At 35.7% G+C, this 22,136-nt stretch overlaps 2 protein-coding genes and 1 long non-coding RNA gene across 5 annotated transcripts; 2 read left to right on the forward strand and 1 right to left on the reverse strand.

Annotated features, from left to right (window-relative positions):
• Positions 1 to 999: 999 nt before the first annotated feature.
• LOC145932737 (monocarboxylate transporter 9) lies at positions 1,000 to 18,179 on the reverse strand. Of its 3 annotated transcripts, none has more exons than XM_083031939.1 (4): positions 17,782 to 18,179; positions 4,823 to 7,665; positions 4,450 to 4,735; positions 1,000 to 4,361 (listed from the first exon to the last, which is right to left on the reverse strand). In XM_083031939.1, the coding sequence occupies exons 2-4, from the start codon at positions 7,109 to 7,111 to the stop codon at positions 4,180 to 4,182; spliced, it is 2,757 nt and encodes a 918-aa protein (XP_082888065.1). In that variant the 5' UTR covers positions 7,112 to 7,665; positions 17,782 to 18,179; the 3' UTR covers positions 1,000 to 4,179. The 3 variants fall into 3 exon arrangements, with proteins under 3 accessions (XP_082888065.1, XP_082888067.1, XP_082888066.1); XM_083031941.1 differs by lacking the exon at positions 17,782 to 18,179 and adding an exon at positions 11,552 to 12,011; XM_083031940.1 differs by lacking the exon at positions 17,782 to 18,179 and adding an exon at positions 11,375 to 11,535.
• Positions 9,288 to 11,435, forward strand: LOC145932741 (uncharacterized). Its single transcript, XR_014424773.1, has 4 exons — positions 9,288 to 9,487; positions 9,962 to 10,220; positions 10,319 to 10,419; positions 11,349 to 11,435. It is a non-coding gene; the product is annotated as an uncharacterized LOC145932741 (long non-coding RNA).
• Positions 18,180 to 20,791: 2,612 nt separating the features above from the next.
• Positions 20,792 to 22,115, forward strand: LOC145932746 (uncharacterized). Its single transcript, XM_083031959.1, has 4 exons — positions 20,792 to 21,018; positions 21,125 to 21,195; positions 21,274 to 21,616; positions 21,708 to 22,115. The coding sequence occupies exons 1-4, from the start codon at positions 20,920 to 20,922 to the stop codon at positions 21,816 to 21,818; spliced, it is 624 nt and encodes a 207-aa protein (XP_082888085.1). The 5' UTR covers positions 20,792 to 20,919; the 3' UTR covers positions 21,819 to 22,115.
• Positions 22,116 to 22,136: the final 21 nt, after the last annotated feature.

Genomic DNA, 22,136 nt, shown 5'->3' on the forward strand with positions numbered 1-22,136 from the left:
ACCAATCATTTATTAGATAGTGCGATACAGTTTATATATCAGATACTATGTAGCGTGATATCTCAACCGCGCATTTTGACGTTACCGCTAAACTGACGTTTTTACTATGTATAATAATGAATATTTAACGATACTTAAGTCGATACTTGAACTACATTTAACTTATTAACGATAACGAAAAGTCACATTCATGTTGTAGTTAAATAATAAAAATATAAGAAATAAATAGAATAATAAAAAGTTAAATAATAAAATCCTAATTCGATGCGTTTGGCGCCGCGAGATATGGCATTTTCCGTCGCTTCTTTTGAGTTGTCTAATCGATAATTATCGTGCGTCTAAATCAATATCGTGAAATATTACATAATTCGCGATTAAAAGCGAGATGGTCTTTTTAATTTCGAACCTTGCGAAATGCATATTGGAGTATTTTATAAAAATCTTTTTTTAATATATATTCAAGTACCATTTGTATTACTTTTGACAAAGTTTGTCGACATTCACGGCAATGAAAAGTATACTTTTATGTATAAGAGAAAGAGAGAGCAAAAAATATATCTGAAAATAAATGGCCGATCGATAAAATTATCTCGACTGTGTCAACACGAAACACGAAACTGGTGTGACGTCATCCGATGTCATCCGATGTTATCCGATGTCACCCGACGTCAATGACAGTCCACCGCCGGTAGTCGGCTAATTCACATGTAGCTGTCAATGAATGAGAGTATCGCACTATTGACTCATGATCTTACTTTTTATTCCAAATTAAATATAGAATTTTCTCTTATATACATATCAAAATAAAGCCAATAAAAAATTAAAAAAAACGATATTATATATGTTTCTTTCTTTCTAAACACATTTGTTTTCTACAGTAAAATATAATTTCTATTCTATATATAATTTCTACCATAAATATATATGTTTATCAAACAAAATAAACAAAATTTGTATATGAAACGCGAAATTTGTTATTATGAAATAAACATGTAAGGGTTGTCGAGAAACCACTACGATATTTATTTCGGATCATCTTCGGATATTTTCCAATACATGAGAGAGGATTTACGTGAAACTGAACCGATCGCATCGCATCGTTCTAGGAATCGGCACTGGCTAAGAATTTACGTATTACATGTATAAGACTAATCGTAGACTCGTTCTTTTAATATTTAAGAGTCAACAAGAACGTTGAAATCCGTAACGGTTTGCGCCAATATATAAGATAATCTGATGTAATAGAGACACACTAGATCGATATCGTAACGATCTAATTAACGCGATTAAAATCGTCGGAAATATAATTGATAATCGATAAGTATTTCTTCGAAAATTCGTAGAATGCCGAAATTCTAAAAGAACTCGGCAATCTTACACAATATAAGTGGAATGCTGATTATATCGTCAGCTAAAAACGCTCTCGCTATATTTTCTTTCATTTCTTTTTTTTTCTTTTATCTTCTTTTTACTGGAAGGAATCGCTCTCCGGGTCGTACTCGATTTGACAATTCTATCAAAGGTCCTCGTTCGTTCTTTCACAGATTATTTGCGTCTCCATTTTCCTCCTCTTAATAACTATAATCGCTTAATACTACCGTTTGAAAGTCGTCAGCCGGCGACCTGATATCGTAAATATATGAAATACACAATTTTTTTCCTTTTTTTTATATATTAAAATATTGCTTTATACGTTTCGTAGATGCCATATAAGGCTGCGTACGCGTGTGATGTATGATGTGCGAGCACATATGCTGCAAGAAAAATTATTACACTCACATAATTTGGACACTTGGCACCGGACACAATTATATAAGACACCAATCGCGATCATATCTCTATATAATCGAAAAAATACGCTTTGATCGAAATTCAAAATTTCAATCTCGGGTGTTGCAATTACTTATTTACTTTCGGGTACCAAATTTTATTATATACGGCACTAATAAAAAATATCCGAAACTCTCGTTTCACGACGATGTCACCTCTGCCGTCTAGTTCGATTTAATTCTTATAATATCTGAAAGCAATAAATATTTTTTTCGTATTTTATTTTAGTGTAAAGGCCTCGTATATTATAATGTTATACGTACGATGTTAACCCTACGACGATATACTATATATAAGAGAAATCTTTGGAATATAAAATTTTTTTGTGTGAAATCGACAGTACCTAAAATATTGTAGTGCGATTTTGACTAGTTTTAAAAAACCTCTATTTCGTTTGACGTTAATTCCCATCGGAATGCACGGCACGATTTCAATTTTTCGTCAAGTAATGTACATTTCGCTTACAACTTTCCACATACACAGAGAGCAATAAAAACTACTCCTCACCAATAAATCCATTATGTTGTTTGCGTTAAATTTATACAACTATTCTCTCTTCGTTCGTGTTATTATATGTACAATCGAAAATTGCTACAATGACTATTACTCGTTTCCTTTTTTTTTTTTTAGTAAAAAAAAGGGGAAAAAAACGCTCGTGTAATCCATAAGTGCAAATATAGATTACATTTTATAAAAACAAAAAAAAAGAACGAACACATGCACGCACACACGCACGCATGTACGTACGCATATACTATGATAACGGAGGTAGTAGTCTATTTGTAGCTCGCAAAATTGATAAAGAGGCAAGTTTATGATCACAGACAAGCTATACACGCATGCCTATTTTATAGACACATGTTATTTTAAAAGGAAATTCGTGCATCGCACTCTAAATGAGAAAATCTGCTATCAAAGCACTCGATTCTTCAATCTTCGATTTCGGCATTAATCTTTAGATTAACTCGTTTGTGTAATTTCTTTTTTTTATCCTCGCTCATCTTAAAATTAAAAAAAAATATGCGTATTTTCAAAAGATCGATTTAATCGAGGTTGCTGTCCCGCTTACATTTAACAGTAAAAAAAAAAAAGGAATAAACTCGAGCAAAATTTTTCTTCCGCGTTGGACTCACAATTTATAACGCATATAACGTATTAATTCGCGATTGCTTCACAAAACTTATATAAGCGCTCGAATTGATATTTCCATCTGACTGAAGGGTCAAACGAATGATACGAATTTATATGTAATGTTTAAATTAATAAAACATTTAATTTAAGTAAATTAATAATTTAAATAATTCGCAAGGCTCCTATGCGAAGGATGCACCTTATACGATGGTGATTACAAAGGTCGAGAGTATCTGGTGCATTGATTAATTTACAATACCTTTCGCGTTATCCGAGGGCGGACGGGGGAAGCGGGGAAGGTGGAGGGAAGGATAACTTGTCAGTTGTACAATCTAGCTTCAAAATACACAACGCACTTGACGAAGGAATAGCGACTACAAGCATGTTGCGCATAGAGTCCGTATGATTTTTCTGTACATGCAAATAAGAGATTAGCGGACACCAGAAATGTCCCGATTTCGAACCTATGTATATATAATACGCATCAATATATTATTGGTTGGGTAGTATCCTGAGATTCGAAATTATATACTTAGTTGTTGCAGCGCGCCAAGAATGCATATATATCTGTTTCGACGCAAATTATTTATCGACGGCATAAACGCGATAAATAGCGCGATCAATCAACGAAAAACTGTTCTCTCCTTCCACAGGCCCTTCGACTTTATATTATCGCGAGCAGGCGCGCATTCCCCTAATTTGTACAATGTATTTACTCTATACTCTCGCGTAATCACTCTACTGCGCTATTGAAAATATTAAAACTATACTCACTCTCGAAATAATTTCCTTTACGCAATGTCTAAGAGAGATTAGAAGTGACCTGGTGACCTTCGCGAAAGATCCTAGCGAAGCATCAGCATCCGCTGATAGTCATGTAGAATCGGAATCCGCTGATAATTACGATTTGTCACGTATAATTCGTCAGTTTATATAATACTCTTCGAGTCGCTCGCATTAGTTGTCGCATTAATTGTCGATGACCTCGCAGGGTCATTTCGACACAAAACTTATAACTATGTAATACACCACAGCCGGCTCGAGCGACTCATATGTTATCAGTATGTTAAAACTCTGACACTGCTACGGAATTAAGGAGTACCTGTGGCAATTTTCGCAAGAATTTTACAATTCCATCGCGACTTTAGTCGCGCAATAGCAACCGCAGACAATGGTTGCTCTCTGGCTCTTGTGTTATTTCGATAAATATCGGCATATTTACACATTATCTATCTCATTAAAATCCTCGTCGACAGTTCTCTCCTCGGATTCGTTTCCTCGGCATTTTCTGTACAAACTGATCAAAGGCATCACTAATAACAACGCGCCGCTCAACGCGATGAACAACCCCGCCAGGTAGAAAGAGAGATCGTATGTGCCTGTAATATCGTACAGCCATCCTAAAAAGAAATCGTTTATCTTTAGTATTCGCTCGGTGATGTTTCTACATGTAAAAAATGAAATCTGTAAGAAAAATGAAGCGTTTACCAGCTAACGGAGGACCCATAAGATTGGCTACTCCTTGGACCAATAACAGAAGACCGTAAGCATTCGTAAACCTTTCCAAAGTGATCAGCTCGACAAGGATGATGCTGGTGAGACTGTAATTCGCTGCGATGAATAATCCAAAGGCACCAGAGACTGCACATAAGGTATAGTAATCGTTGACAACTATGGGTATCAGAGCGGTAACGCCGCCGCAGAGAGCCATACACACCGCGTATACGATAGACGCGTTCACCCACGCTCTATCACCGGCCCAACCTAGAAAAATCTGCAATAAAAAGTTCCACTTTTACCATTACACTGTTGGATCGAAGCGTGATTTATTTAGTCATGTTCGTTTTCCCTCGTCACTTACCTCGCCGCTCATGTTAGCGATCCCGATCACCGAGATCAGAATAGACGCGTCCGTCTCGCTGAATCCAACCTCGATTGCGTTGTCCGTCAGATAGACATAAGGCACGTCGTACCACGTGTGCAAGAGAAAATTGCTGACAGCGAACAGCAGAAACCTCAGATCGGCGAAATACGAAAAGTCGAGCATGTCGACAATCAAGTCCCAGAATTCCCAGAGTCCGGCGTACCAGACGAGCTTCGTCTTGGCGATGGTGGTCATCGAGTTTCTATAAATGTCCGGGCAGCTCGAAGCTCTCAGACGATACCGATTGATGTTCAGCATGGCGCCTCTGTAAGTCAGACTGTGCCTATGCATTCTGATGTCATTTAGATACGCGGTGGGCAGTCTCCTAGGTTGCTCCGTACTGGAACGTCTCAACGGAGTATCGGAATCGATTTTCTTGAGCCACCATAAGTACGCCGGTTCTACCGATTGCCGTTGTTGCTCGCCGCGAAATGTTCGTTCGTTGCGCGTATCCTTGTCCTTTTCGTTTTCGTTTTCAATTTTTAACTCGGCTAGTGGGCTCGGCGTAGGTATAAATCGGGCCGAGGGTGTACTCAGTTGATCGTGCAATGCTCCTGAATCGCTCAAACTCTTCGACGATATCAAAAGACTCGGGTAATTTTGCAGAAGGACATTGTATACGGCCTTGTTCGCGCTAAGTAGTTCCAGCACCTCCAGAGGTACCTTCTCCCTGTTTTTAACGAAGGTGGGCAGACTTACCAAGCTAGAGAAGAGCTTCTCGCCGCTCTCCTCGTCGCCGTCCTGAAGCCGAAGATTCTCAATGATCATCGCGTTGGCGGACGCGAAACCCCTTTTAGATTCGCCGTGCGGCGTTTGCGTGGTCGTGTTCGCGGAACTGGTGGCTGAAAAAGAATCTGCGTTGGAATTCTGCATCTTGGATCTCTTTTTCTCCCGATTCTTTTTCCTCTCTTGAGTTTTCGCTCTCGCTCTAATGGTAGTCCATTCGAGATCCCGCATAAGACATCCGCATACAGCGAGATTCGAAAATAATCCTGCCAGTATCAACGTAGTTCCCCTCCAGCCATACTCCGCCAAGAGATACTGCGTGACCGGGGCGAAAATGAAAGTCCCAATTCCGCTACCGCATACTGACAAACCGGTGGCGAAGGATCTCTTCTTGTCGAAGTAGTACGCCACGATTACCACCGCTGCGACAAAGCACAAGGACAAACCGAAACCCGCTACGATGCCGAAGGTGAAGATGAGCACCCCCATGGAATTCGCGAAGGAACTTACGACGAAACCAGCCGTCGCAAGTATACTACCTGCTACGGTTACTTTTCTGCAACCGTATCGATCAGTTAAAAAACTTGCCACCGGCCCCGACAATAGCGGCATCGCCATGAAGAGACTGCCGATCCAGGCTGTCTGGGACTTTCCCCCGCCGAAATAATTCAGAAATTCGACGTATATTACGCCGAAGGAGAAGGTAATGCCGTCCGCGATCAGGTTTACCATAAAGGAGGCCGCAACGACGACCCAGCCCCAGCCTCCGTCGGGTGGTCTTGCTTCGCAAAACTGTGCCAAGCTCGAATTATCTTCGAAACTGCTCGTGGTAGATGTAGAGATCGACGGACTCGGTTGCGGTCTTTCTTCAGATGTGTGACGCGACTGTTGCTTCTTGGACTTTTTGTTAAATTGCACGTGATGCTGCTGCTTGTCATCCTTAATAAACTTCCCGTTCGCGAGCTTCTCGGTATTGTCTTCAGTCGACAAGCGATCCTTGGACGACAAGAGGTTTCTGATAGGCGAACCAAAAATTGTATTTCTCTCATTGTAAACGCTTTTCAGCTTCTGTGGACTCGACACGTCCTCTTTGTAAAGACTATTGGGTCTTTTCGGTGAGTTTTGCGAATTTTGCAAGGCTTCCTTCAACTCCTGACGAGCTTCCCGACGTATCTTCGCGCCCGATTCCCCTATTCGTTCATGATTGTCTTTCACAAATCTCTCTTCTCCATCTTGCTCTAGTGAGCCTTCCAGGAATTCCGAATTATTCCGAAAACTATTGACGTGCTCCAATTCCTGAGTCAAACTCGAGTCCGCGATCGTCTCCTCGCGTTCATGATCGCAATCGTTTCGATCATTTATCACGCATGAATCTTGGTTGATAATCTCATCGTCATTTATTTCGGTGTACGATTGCTTTACGACAATATCGTCCTTATTCGCTCGTTCGTCGGATCGACTTAGCTTATTTCGATCGTTGAACTTGGTCCACTCGGCCATATTGAAGAGACGAAGAATGTGGATGGTATATGCACTTTCGGAATTCACCTTCGAAAATATTGAGACTTCCAGGCGATCCAATCTTTCTCTCCGCGACACCAATCCCAATAGACAAACGTCCACGCAAACATACACATGCAAACAATCTCATACGATAACAGAAAAAAAAGGAACTCGAATACTATATCTGTATTTGCAAACAAACAACGCTCCTCGGGCGGCTCTTGTTCTCAACGGAATGATCGATTCAATAAAGATCTAGTTTCGTCCTTGACTTAAACAACGGTAAACAAGGCCACTCATAGAGCTGCCTGGTGAACTGACGGCGCAACGGCAACAAGGATGCTGACGACGAGCAGGTCGACGCGAAGTTGTTTGGCGATTGATAGTCGGCACCCGATCGACCATGTAGCGGTCCACCACCATTGCAATCGCGGCTCCGGATTCTCCAAGTCCAAGTGGTACTTTGATTACTTGGGACCACCTCCTCCTCCACGAAACGATCGTCAACCCAGGCACCCATGCGGCGAAACGTACTGTCCTCGCGTTGTATTCTGCAACAAAGGACCAGTCATTAGCGATAAATGCCGTCTCACAGCTAGAAAGATGTGTGTAAATTACCCGAGTAATAAAATATAATTAAATAAAGAAGCGACTTAGATTAATAAGTTTCTGTCGTCATTGGCAAAGAAATGTGTTCAAGATGCGAGATCGCATCCTTTTTTTCTAAAGACGAAATTTATCTCCAACTTTATTGTACGCTTTATTTACCCCCTTTTTTTCTCCGCTTAAATCGAAACTCTCTCTCTCTCTCTCTCTCTCTCTCGCAAACGAGATATCGTTACTCAAACGCGCGGTAATAATACGATCAAAGTGACGCACGCAGCCGCGGAAAAAAAGAATACCCTCGGCTTGGCCGCTATATTTACTCGCTAAAGCAACATTCTCGAGCATTATTAGACGTCCCAAGTTCGATGTTTGGCAAAGACACTCGACTCGGCGTGATTCGCTTCTGACATTTCGTAACCAGCCAAAGTAGCTCTCGAGTTAGAGTCAGCGATTATAAATGAAGCTCATTGTGTATGAGTTGCTATCAATTTAAGGATTTAACGGTGGCCACGATGATCGCGCGTGTATCGTGCGATCCACTACCTTTCCTCCGCACCTTCCGCCTCACTCTTCTGTGCACCGTCTGTCTCACAATTTCAAATTTGTCCAAAATTTTAGAATGAAGCAAAAATTTCAAGAGTTCATAATCGTGTTAAAGGTATCACACTTGACACGGTGCTCTAGAATTTGACGAATTTAATTCAATACTTGAGACAACGTTCAACGTCGCCAAATGTTCGATTATTCATCGTAAAAACTGCACGTTATTTCGAGAAAGTCTATTTAAAATTTTGAAGTTTGCTTAAAAAGGACTAGCTGTTGCAATTAATACGAAATATATTTTATTAAGCAAACATGTCTCGATTTCTACATCTCTCGTTAAATCAATCTCGGTAGATTTGCATATGATGTCAAAATGATCCGATTGATTGTTAACGTTACAATGCCGGATTATAAACACTCGTCAGCTTTTGCGAGTTATACTCTCTTCTCGGTGTTTGTCAAAACTAAACGTAGATTTAACGTTGGCCTAGATCTTGCCGGGTTACTTAACTCGGAGGAAGACGGCTATTTAACTTTTTACATGCAACTTCATCACACGAATGTGAGTGCTTGTGTGTGTGTCGCGTGTAAATACGCGAAATCAAGAGGATTCGGCAGAAGAGCGAGCGCGAAACTGCTAAAGATTAAGCAGCGATAAGCGCAACTCTGTTCTCCATTTTGACGACGATCATCAAAAATGTGATCACGAAACACGAAATTAATCGTAACTTTAATCTACGTGGAAGTTGCTTATCGATAGAATAAATTTAGAAAATAAACTCTCTTCTCCTCTTTCTCCACGCGCACACACACAAACACACAGACACACACACACATATATCCCTAAAGAAAATAATATTTACAACGCAAGGAGTTTGATAAAATTAGCGTCCAGTTTTATACCACGTGTATAACGACATAGCTTACTGAATGTAAAGCAATACACTGTATATTGATTATTTCAAGTATATAATATTGATAAGTGAACTGCACATTTTTTATTTTGAAGAATTGTAGAAATCTGAAATCTAATTTTTGGGAAGAGAGAGGGACGAGGAGACAGGCGCCTTTGGCCGAGAAAATTTTGCGCAATCCTGGCTTCCTGCCCGATGGCAAATCGGGACATGTTCACGCTCTAAATTCAACCCAGCTAGGCGTTTATACTTTTTCCGCATTAATGTTGGCGCATTGTGTTGTGAGAGAGAGATTCCACCGATTTCATCGGTAATATATTATCCGTATAATGCGTATTTGTTCGTTTTCCAATTCTCTACCATAGCTTTAACAAATCGAAAAACAAATTATGATAATCAATTCCTCGAATTGCACATATACGTCGTACAAACGTGTAAATGTCAGACAGCTCTGTGAAAATTAATAAATTTCTACTTGCGAGAGAAAAGTGCCTGATATGTGTCACTATAATTGCTATAATATAATAAGTACAATAACTATAATATAATATAGTAAAATAATTTTATATAGTTGACTTTTCTATTTTTATAGTTATTACTACTCCATAATGTTGATATAATATAGTAACTATACTATAATATAGTAATTTAAATAATTATATGGTTGACATTTCCATTTTTATAATAGATTATTAATAATAAAATTAATAACTTATATATATATAATTTGCACCACAAAGCCAATTGTAAATTATGATGACTACAACTTTTTCTCTCAATGTAGAGATTTATCAGTCACGTTACATGGCGTTGAAGAGCGTCATGTTCCATCACATGACGCGCTGTCTCATTGGTTTATCGGTCAACGTCATCAACTAAGTAACATTTGACCGGGAAACTACCGCATCTTCGCCAATCGTTATCGGCATCGAAGGAGAACAAACTTGAAGTCATGTGCCATGATAATGAGCGCTCATCCAGGCGAGGCAAATCGATCGCATTTTCTCGAGTCTTAAGCGTTAGTTATGCGATGCTTTAGAGCTGTACGCGAACTACACATCTCCTATAAATCTGTCTTTTATTTTTTCGGATAATAGCGAAACGTCATGCGCACTCGGGATTAATATTATTATCATTTCAGATGTCAAAAAGTATACCGCGAACGCAACCCCGCGACGAAACCTGTTCAACAAGGTAATCCAGAAATAAAAAGAAAAAGAAAGGACGTGCGCACCAAGGAAGGTATGCGGAAAGAAATTACGTATGTAAAGCGAGCCGCTGTCAATCTATACTTATTGTATCGCGAAACTTATTACGTGTCCTTCGAAAATCAAATGATTACACGACGTCCCAGACAGCACTATCTCCAAAATCGGTGCATAAGACATCATTAAGATATGTTTAAGATGTCTTTTGAATATCATAAGACTTCTTAAAGATTTCTTGAAGATGTCTTATGCTCCAATTTTGGACATGGTGCTGTCTGGGGCTATTGATATAATTTTTTTGAATTAGTACAAAAATCTCGAATGTCTCTCGGAAATTCGACGTCACCGTATAGTTAGCGTATATTAATATCTCTGTTAATTCTGTGAAATCTTTATACACTTATAAATACTTCTTCGTATTATATTATCTCGGACCCTGTTATCATTTATCGTTTATTGCGAAGACGATGTGTAGATCAACTTCATGGTTCTCTTCAACTACGTTCTCGAAACCGTTTATATCCGCATATTTAATCAAAACTCTCCAACTTTATATCGATAACGTGATTTTTCAAGATTGCAAAACAATAGTGGTTTATTAATCACCACGATGCGTTTATAAATTTAAGAGCTCGTCCGTAGAGAGAAGTGAGGCGAAATATTCAACGTGAAATACTTCAGGGAAAGTTTACATATCGTCGAAAGCGAATGATTAAAGTTCACGATAACCCTTGACATTATTGAAATTCTATGCATTTCCTTCTCATTCTCTTTCATTCAAATTAAAATATGATATCGCGCGTAACATATAAACGCGCGATCTCTAACACATAAACATCGACGTACATAAATATCTCTCGAGATGCCCGGTGAAGATATTAAAAACCGCGAACAAGAGAATCAACGTTAGAAGAAGAAAGAAAAAAAATTAGCGATTTATTTTCTGTGGTTTTTCTACTCGAGACAATGGCAAGATGGAGTTAACGAACCATGATGGACGGTGAAGAAGAACCATGCGGGATCGGTCAGCTGTTGTCGAAGACGTTTCACACAAAGCAGTAACGATGCGAATGTCGGTTTCCAAGATGTAAACGCGTGTACATGAATTGCACTATATAATATTGAAGATAATAAAGAAAAAGAGAGAAAGAGAGAGAGAGCGCTACCGCTTGGCCTTTGCACGAGGTCGAACACCCGCGTTCGCGAAGCGGCGTTTCCAGATCCCGCCAAATCTCATCGTTAGCGAGGGAAACGTAACACGTCGTCACTGATAACGACAGTCTCCCTCTCTCTTCGTCGGTCGCAAAGTTAAAAAAAAAAATGTATGGACGACCTGGTGCACGTGATACTAATAAACGTATCCGGTCGATACACAACAGTTATGTTTTTCTTATCTTCCCTAAAAATCGCGTCGCGATCGGCGATACTCGGTGTGGAAGATGATCGGTAGATCATCTATTTGTCCCATCGTTACGCGTTCGCGAAACATGATGTCTCTTTTTTGCGAATTTGTCGATCTCGAAAGATGAGTGTCCCTCTCTCACTCCCGAGACGATGAGATTTGCCGCGCGCGCGCGAGATCGGCGAGTTGCGCGCACAGGAAGATGACCGGGCTAATACTGATAGCTGCGGTACTCGCTCTCGCTGTTGATACATATGACCATTGGCTTCGAACGTATTTCGTCGTGACGTCGCTATGTGTTCGGATCTTAAACCCACCACCGCCGAGTCGACCGCGCGTTGTCGAAGATTCAAGATGTAGCCTCGTGATTATCAAGAAGGAACACGCGTTTCTCGCCAATATTTTTAATTAAACGTCCTCTCATTGTGGTAATTCGCCAATTTCCCTCTACATTGCTAATGCAATCTCTTTCAGATGATTTTAAATGATATATGAGAGATTAATTATTAGAAATTTATATAGATTTAACATATATAATATAATATATTTAATATAGATTTAAAAAATATATATATTTTTTGGTTGATAACATTATGTACATATTTGAAATAGAAAGAATATATTTACATAACAGGTAGACAATTATTTCGACCAAAAAACTGGCATCAGTATCTTTATTAATTAAATTAAAACACTACGTTTCGACCATAAATTTTAGTTCAGTAATTATCAGTAATTGACAGAATGTCATAATGACATGTATTGTACTCGTTCTCTTGATTTCTATTCGATTTATATTAACAACACTTGAAAAGGACTCAAATTTATAGTCGAAACGTAGTGTTTTAATTTAATTAATAAAGATACTGATGTCAGTTTTTTGGTCGAAATAATTGTCTACCTGTTATTTTCTTAAATTCTCACTGGCGAATAACATTTACTTAGAAGATATTTACATAAATTATTTCTGCCCTGTTGATGTATAAACGATTAATATACATATAAAAAATTAATAATTTACATTTATATTAATATAAATTTCATTTGAAATATATTTAAGTAGTTTCGCGAATCAGAGATACGTATTTCAAATATTATAAAAAGTTAATTTATATAAATCATAAAAAATTTTGTAAATTTAATTTATAAATATATATAATATATATTTATAAATTAATAGTATAATATAGTATAATAAGGATCAAAGTTACAATTTCTAGCGTTGAATGAAAAGAGAGTGTCTCACGATTCTTACATGATACTAATAATAATTGATATTTAAGATAATACCGTGCATTATTAAAAATTCTCACTTGCGTAATCGTCATATATGAATCAGTACTCGATTTATACATCGAGCAAAATGCATGCATGTACATAAAAAATGCGCAATCTTTATAGCGGTTTTCAGTCTAGCAACGTGGCAAATAACCGAAGAACTACATAGCTTTGATGTGTATATAGAAGCTTATCACCCGAGTCACACATCCGAGAATTGTGCAGATAAGAAACGGGAGTTTTGTTTTCTCGCACTCTCTGCTTATTTTATACAGTAATCACACATATATAATTATATGCGAATTTCTACTATTTAGCATAATGAAGTTGAAACTTTATTTCTCTCGTCTGTACAAAGTTGAAACACTGCGTAACCACAAGCTATTGTAAAACTTTCGTCATCGTATTACGTAAGAACGATAGATCGCAGAGATTACTTACCAAATGATAATAGCATTTAGGTTGCGAAATTAATTATCTATATCATCATTTTCCTCGTCATAATTCTATAATATAGTATTCTATAATATAGTATATAGATAAATTTTATACGATAACGAAATGGCTAATCGCATAATAGAAAGATTTCGCAGCGCACAATTGAATCTTCGATATAAAAGAAGTGTATTTTATAAAAGTGAATAGTAGCGAGTATAAAAACGTATAAGATAAACTTATTATTAATATAGAAATCGATATATCCGATCTTATCTTTATACATTTTTCGTCAAATTATTTAATTAATTAATCCGGATTATTAAGTCAACTAAAGAGAAAGGCACTTTAAATCTCGTCAATTATGCCAGATCTTACTTGGCGATAAAAAAATATTTTCATCATTAAATGTTTCGTTTGTCGGATATAATAAAATCGAACAAAAGGGACAAAGAACGATTCTAATAAATATTACATTCATCGTATCGGGGAAATACCGACGTAATCAAATAAAAGGCGAATTAAATGTAATATCGATTTATGTAAATCGTATACGATTGTGAAATTTTCACAGTATAATTCCGGAAAGAACTTCCAAAGAAACGATGGATTTCCGAGTAGAAGAACATTCGGCGTGGCAAAGGAGATAAACAGAACAATTATCACGTATATATTTAAGAGGAGGATACCTTCCTTCAAAGGAATTCCCCGACCACAAACTCTATCTAATTAATCTCTGTTCAACACAAGCAGGATCGGACTTGCACGTTTCGTAATTTTCCATATAGATATAAATCAACGGCGAAAATTTTCCATCATTAAGATGATTTTATATACACAAGTGCGATCCAAGTATTTGTACGACAAGATAACAAATGAAGCAGAGGGAACACAATACCTAATAAATAAGTATTTACTCCTTCGTCACGCATCATGTATTATTTCAATCGCGAATTGATAAATCACGAATAGATTTGCTAATCGACAAAGCGAGCGGGAAAGATGCGTCAATCAACTATACGCGATGTTAAACACAGTACCTACATTATAATAAAGAAATCTACACACGTATATACGTGCGATGACATTACTCATCTTCCGCACATATCGTCGTTTTTGATTCATTGTGTCCTTATCAGTGAAGGGTAAGATACATTTAAAATGTATCTCGATACAGATACAGATACATATGAAAAAATATATCTAGATACAGATATAAATATACAAATTAAAATGTATATAGATACAGATACTCAGATACTTTAAAAATATCTCAGATACATATCAGATACTTTTAAATTATTATATTTTATCATAATATTGGTAATATGCACAAAATATACTGAATAAATCTTTTATTTATTAATATTTTTTGTTTACATTACGGCTTTATTCGTTAATCTTAACACATCAAAAATGCCTCAAAAAGATATCGTTACTCAAACTATTTCGCCGTGATACTAAAATTTGACCACCAATGCTAAATATAATTAATCGCTTAACCGGTGTTGATATAATTGTGTTAAACTTTAGAAACAAATATTTCATATGTAGAACACACGTGCTATATATTGATGTAATATATAGTACGTATATTCCTCATATGAAACATTTGTTTTTAAAGTTCAATATCTTTTTGCTTGTCTGATAAATAAGAAAGAAACTCCATGTCGAGCACTGTCAGCTTTTTCTTACGTGGTCTTGATCTTTTAAAAATTTAAAGAATTGATCAATTCAAAGAAATATGTGAAAATGTATCTGAAAATGTATCTAAGAAAAGCAATTCAGATACTATATTTTGTATCTAGATACAGATACAGATACTTCAATTTGAATATATCTCAGATACAGGCTTAGATACACAAAATGTATCTAGATACTGTATCTAGATACATGTATCTAGGTACTACCCAACACTGGTCATTATGTGGATACTGTTTAAAAGCGTGTTAGATTGACGCAGCATCCACGAATCTTTCCGTAACCCAATGTTATCGAGATTAGCGTTATTTATCGCGAATAAACCTAAAATGAAGTATTCAACTCAAGAAAATATAGAGATCGCTTTTGTTCAAACTTTAATACAAGTATCGTTAAAAAATAGTACTATAATAGAAAAAAGATATGAAAATCGCGATCATAAATTTCCTAAACCTATATTGTATTCTCTAGCAATTAAATGTCACACGCGCTTTAGCGAACCTGATATAAACTTGGTCCAATTAATTTAATCATCACAAGCTTATATTTTATACATTTATTGCTATTTCATTTATGCTAATTTAATTTTAATCAAACGTTCTTGAAATTCAAAAGCTTTATTCATGTGACTTTCTTTGACGAATTGAACAATTTAAATATCGATAATAATAATCGTATTTTTTCATAATATTACGTTTTATTCTATCTTACATATTTCTAATAAGTTTTTAGATTTATTTTATTCTCGTTTTAGGTCTTCTTTATTTATCCACGTTTTCATATAGTTTTTAATAGATTCGTCGATTCTTCAGACCTCAGCTTTCAAAAAAGACCATTTGTTAAAGAAAAAAAAATATATATACATATGACACAATATTATCAAAATTGTGACAAACGCAATCTGCTCCGATAGAGAGCGATCTCTAGTAAATATTTGTGAATATAAATTTTTATTATAAACTTTCAACTCGGAATTAAAGTAAAAATAAAACAAAAAATGTTTAACATCTTTTGTTTTATTTTTGGAAAAAAAAACAGACGCGCCAGAAATTGAAACATGTGATATGCGTGCGCTGACACTTGCGAACGTATAGTCTTAAACTTTATGGGGACATCCGATTGAGAGGAATGCACAGTGTTTGCATTTACGATAACGATTTCATAAACATACACACACTACGAGAACGAGATATTGCATCGATAGAATCGATATACGAGCATTCGCACTCTCGTGAAAAAAATAATCTTTCAGCTTGAAAAAAATGTCTTTTAATATATCTTCCCATATTAAAAGCACCTAAAAAAACATATGTATCGCATCGAAACTAAAATTTCACACGACTCTAATAGGCCTGAATTATCTAACAAGGATATTCCCTATATTCGTTAACGTTATCGCAGTATAAATATAGAATGTCAATACGAAAAAATACATAATTTCGTTTAAATATAACTTTCCTGTGTATCTCATATATATCAAACTAGATTGATACGTGCAAAAATTGTTCCATTTAATGAATATTAATTGACAAATCTCTAATCTATTGAAAATTTACAGTTAATAATAGAAAACAATGAATAGATGTTGTTAATCATAATGTTTTCAAAAAATATCAATTTTATATTTTAATTATATATATATATATATATTTATATATAATTATATATAAATATATATAATTATATATAGATATATGTAATTATATATATATATATATATATATATATATATATATATAATTTTGTGATTTGCGAGCAGAATAACAGTTTTTCCTATATATAAAATCAATTAAATTAACTCTGTATAAATAAGATAAGACAAATGTATCGCGGATATTAGAATAGTCGTTTATTTTAAAAATAAAAACTTGATAACTTGTTTTAGAAAAAAAAAACTCCAAATTAAATTTTATATCTCAACATTGTCGCGATATAATAGAAATAATAAATAATTTATAAAATGCAGTTCTATCGCGACTCGATATTCGTCATTGCGGAAATTTTGCACAGTACTTTTGAACGTGTTTGTAAAAGAAAAAATCTATATACAATATATATATATATACACTTTGTACACAAAGAGTATATAAGCAAAAGACTATTATATATTATTTATGCGCGTACTAGCCCTATTACTTCTTTTACGCACAAATGTCGGTGTTTTGAAGCGAAGAAAGAATCGATTCTCTCATCGTGTTTACACTCTCGCATCGTACACACTGTATCCCGCGTGAAAACAAAGAAAAAAAAAATATTGCGCGCATTTTATTACCGCGGAAAAGTGCGGAAAAAAATGGCGCGATTGCACGCGCGACAAAAATAATACACGTAAATAAAAGGTTTTTTAATATCGCAGGCGATCAGCTGGTTGCGTTACCATACGCAACGGCTGTTATTGATCCGCGCGGCGCAGGAAGGTTCTGTAAAGCTCATATACATTCTCGTAGCGTGCGACACCTCGCACCACTCGATATATACCACACGTACATCCGCGTATACATTCATCGTTATCCCGTCCCTCGGAATAATGTTGTCGATTGACAATAAACGCAAGGCTGTTTGACATCTTTGTGTACTCACCGATGCTCGTTCTCCGTCCTCGGTGGGCCAATGCTAAAAAACTGCGACGAGCTGCATGGTACGCGCGCAAAAGATGATATCCGCTGCTGGCAGTCGCCGAGGAAACTCGAGAACACGTATAAGATGAGAAGGAGCAAGAGAGAGAGAGAGAGAGAGAGAGAGAGAGAGAGAGAGAGAGAGAGAGAGAGAAAGAGAGAAAGAGAGAGAGATCGCGACCCGGAAGTGATGGATAACAATTCGGTGAATCCCTGAGGATGATCGACGAGCGAGCGAATAATAAGAAGCGGAGGAGGAGCGCGGATGACGCGCACCAGGAAACTGATATCTCTCTCTTCGGCGCACTCCGGTGTTGCTCCCAACGGCAGCCAACGGCACGAGCCAAGGGTGAATTTTGACTGCGATTGACTGCGCGCGCGCGCAGTAATGTTACCCGCTCGCCGCCCTCTTGCTCTTGCTCTCGTCGCACCTTGCTCGATTTTATTCTCGTCTTCCTCCCTCTCTCTTTCCCTCTCGCTTCGAAACCCGTTCCAATTCACGCGCGATCATCGCGCATTCTCTCTCCGCGCGAAAAAGCTTTCCCCGCTTCTCTCAATGAGAATTTTGTCAAAGAGATATCCAAGGTGTTTCCACGCTGAAAAGTTGGAGACTATTTTTTTTTTTTTTTTTTTTTATTAAATTTCAACACTGAACGTCGTCGCTTATTTGGATCCACACTCTCTGGAATTCTGCCAACATGACAAGATTAAACGCGACTCGGTTCATTCAGCGCGGGCCGCGTAATCGTGAAGTAAACAAGATTATAATGCGAGAATGTGTGAAATACAAAAACTACTTGACAATCGATTAGTCAAATTCGTATGATAAAATTTCATGATTGAAAATAATAAGAAAGTTGAAATTGTTATTACATTCATTTTTATTGTAAAATCTGGCCTGTCATTTCGAGAAAATTTCAAAAATAATTTTGAATACTTTTGCATGATATTCATGATGTCACCCATTGAATATTGAAAGTAAGCCATAAGAATCATCTTTCGTACAAACACCGCTTAATATTCCGACTATAAATCATTAATTCGCGTTTTCACAACTTTCATTTGATTTCAAAATAATAAGCATCAAAAGTGTCGTGACTTTTATTTGTAATTTGTTAATGAAATATCAAAGTCATATATAATTATATTTGTTACGTTATAATAAATTTCTACTTTATGTTTTTAAATTATTGCATTTTATTTGAATTTTTAAATGGCAAAAAATAATATATATATTGCTTAGCTCGTAATCGCAATAATATGCATAATATTGATTTTTCCCTTTCATAGATATGAAATCAAGCTCATTAAATTCTTTGCCGACTTTTCGTGACATCGTAAAATTGCGCCTTTATGATTAAATATATAGTAACATGAATAAAAAATAAAATGTAAAAATCAATTAACTCACGAGCAATCTTCGATCTGTACTTCGTAGATTATTCATTGTTAATATACGTATGTATGGACAAACAAATGACACGTTGCACATAGTATAATATGCACTATCTATGCACTATCTATGCACTATCTATATGCACGTTCCATGTAGACAATTATGGATCAGTTTCATCATGTCCTATATTATCTTAATCGATCGATTAAATTTAAAAATTGCCAGCTGCGCAAAGCGTAGACATCTTATAATAAATGTAGGTAAAGTTAATATTATAGTTTTAAGCTTTGCAGTTGACAATTTTTAAATTTAATCGGCCGATTAAGTTAATCGGGGATGGTGAAATTGCGGCCCTATATTTTACACTTGGAACATTTCAACCAAATTTCAATTTACTCGATCATCGATTTTAATTAACAATATAATTATCATACATGATATAATAAAAGTTTTAAAATTTTGCTGTTGATTAAAAAATTTGCAAAGTTTATCAACGATTAAATCGAGGGATTGGTCACTGAGGTAATTTTTGTACAAGGGCTAGGTAATTCAGCGGCAATCCAAAGGAAATTTTGGGTAATCCAAGATAATTTTTGGTAATTCTAAATAATCTTTAGCAGTCTCAGGTAATCTTGGGTAATCTAATAGGAAATCTAAGTAATCTAAGGGTAATATCAAATAATCTGTTAGGTAATCTAAGGTAATCTTTAATTTTTGAACTTAGTGAACGTCATTGATGAATTGTATCTTTTTGCAATAATATATACATTTGCAGTCGATTTTTAGAGTCGACGCTTCGTAAAAACGTGCTTTTTTATAATTTAAGAATTGTCGTGGTTAGATTTTCGCGGTACCACGTCTTTCATCTCTCTCAGGCCACGAACACACGAGCATTTAAAAATTGCGAAATGCATTCTTATCTACAACGTTTGATAAGCCATCGTCATTTAACGGTAAAACAAAACCTATATCACAATTTTCATGTATTGAATATTCTGCCGGTAATTCCGGTATTATTTTCATTTTTACCGCACTTTATTTTTATGGATGTATTGCAAAGAAAACAACTAACAGTAACAAAAATTAAATTTTCATTTCCAACGTTTTTGGGAATAAAATTGACAGCGTTAAGAAATAATAAAATATTTTAAAAATATATTAAAAACATTTTTTTAAATGTTTTAAAATAGAAAAAAATTTTTTGTTTACAACAAAAAAATTAAAATATATATTTTAAAAAATTCCTTAAGATTAATTTTAAATTAAAAAAAGGGAATAATCGAAAAAGATATCATTCTAAATTCTAAGTATGATGGGCATAATTTGTATTAGATAATCTTAAGTAATCTGAGGTAATTTAAAGGTAATCCGTATCAAGGGTAATTTTTGTACACTATAACCACTAATGACCAACCCCTCGGATTAAATTAATCAAAACTTTACTGTCAAATAATTCGAAAAAAAATGGTGATTCTCTTTTGTCAAAAGGCGGAAGTGATTCTAGATGACGCGTTATTCACGCTGAAAATGTAACACATCGATAACCACGTCACAAGACGTCACATGACATGACGTCACGATTCTGAAGGAGAAACACTGACTGACGTGAAGTGAGAAGTGACGTGCACTGTATGAATACATGTGTAAGATACAGTTGCGAGGCACACAATTTAGCGATATTTCGTTAAAAAAAACCCATAATTTACAATGTCTGATGAATCTGAATACGACGTGGAACCAGAGGAGTTTGATATCTACAAGAAAAAGTATCAATTACTGTTAGAAAGATGTGATATTTTGCAGCAGGTTAAGTCTCTCTCCCTCTCTCTCTCTCAAAAAAATATGTGGCGTATCCTCCACAAGATGATTATTATCAACTATTTTTTCAAGCTATATATTTTTTAAACTCTAGGAGAATGAGAGATTAGTCTATAGAATCCAGATGGTAAGGAAGCTTCTTGGACGCGTGAGGAAAGAGAAAAAGTTAGTCTCGTAGATTATACTCTAATCTGAAATTTTTGTAAATTTTTGTCACTCATATTTTTGTGATATTAATCGTAGATTCTTGATCAATCGATTGAATCAACATGGAGATCGTTGGCGCGAGGCACCAATGGGTGTATTAGAAGAGAACAGTGTATTCGAAACAACTCCAAAGTCAGAAAAAGGAGGAAAGGGTGCCCATAATGCAAAAGAGGAGAAACCTAGGAAAGGAACAAAGAGAAAGGGTGCAAAAGCTGATCCGAATGCGCCAAAGAGACCTGCTAATCCTTTCTTCCAATTTTGTCAAGAGCAGAGACCTCGAGTGATGGAACGCTTAGCTGGGGAACCAGAACCTAGTAAACAAGAACTTACTAGACAACTTGCGACTACTTGGAAATCTCTCAGCTCCGAAGATAAAAAAGTAAGATCAAATATTACATGTTATATAAATGTTGAACATAATTTTTATAACCGTTTTAGATATTAAATACATTTGGAATGTATTGTTTCAGGTATATTATGACATGTATGAAAGATCCAAGGAGAAATATGTTGCCGAAATGCAAATATATAACAAAAAGACTGAAGATGCACCATGTCAAATGTCGTTAAATATATCATAATAAATATATAAACAATGCTGTATTTATTGTGAAGATAATTATATCATATATATATATATATGTATGTATGTATATAATTGTTTGTAGGTTATATTAATATATTAAAAATGTGTTAATATAGACCTACTACTACAAATGTATCTAGTATCTATTATTGTTTTTGATTTGTAAATGCTGTCAATATACATATGCGTGTATATATTTAATGAATATCGTTTAAAATCAAAAGGTTTTTTTGAAATATAAAAACAACTTGAATTTAAACAATTATGGAAATAGAACATGAATAAGCTAGCAGTAATAGAGAAATTCAAAATA

Source organism: Prenolepis imparis, unplaced genomic scaffold (genome assembly GCF_030444845.1).
Source record: "Prenolepis imparis isolate NDT839.2.m4 unplaced genomic scaffold, iyPreImpa1.0 SCAF_2, whole genome shotgun sequence".
Lineage (NCBI taxonomy): Eukaryota > Metazoa > Arthropoda > Insecta > Hymenoptera > Formicidae > Prenolepis > Prenolepis imparis.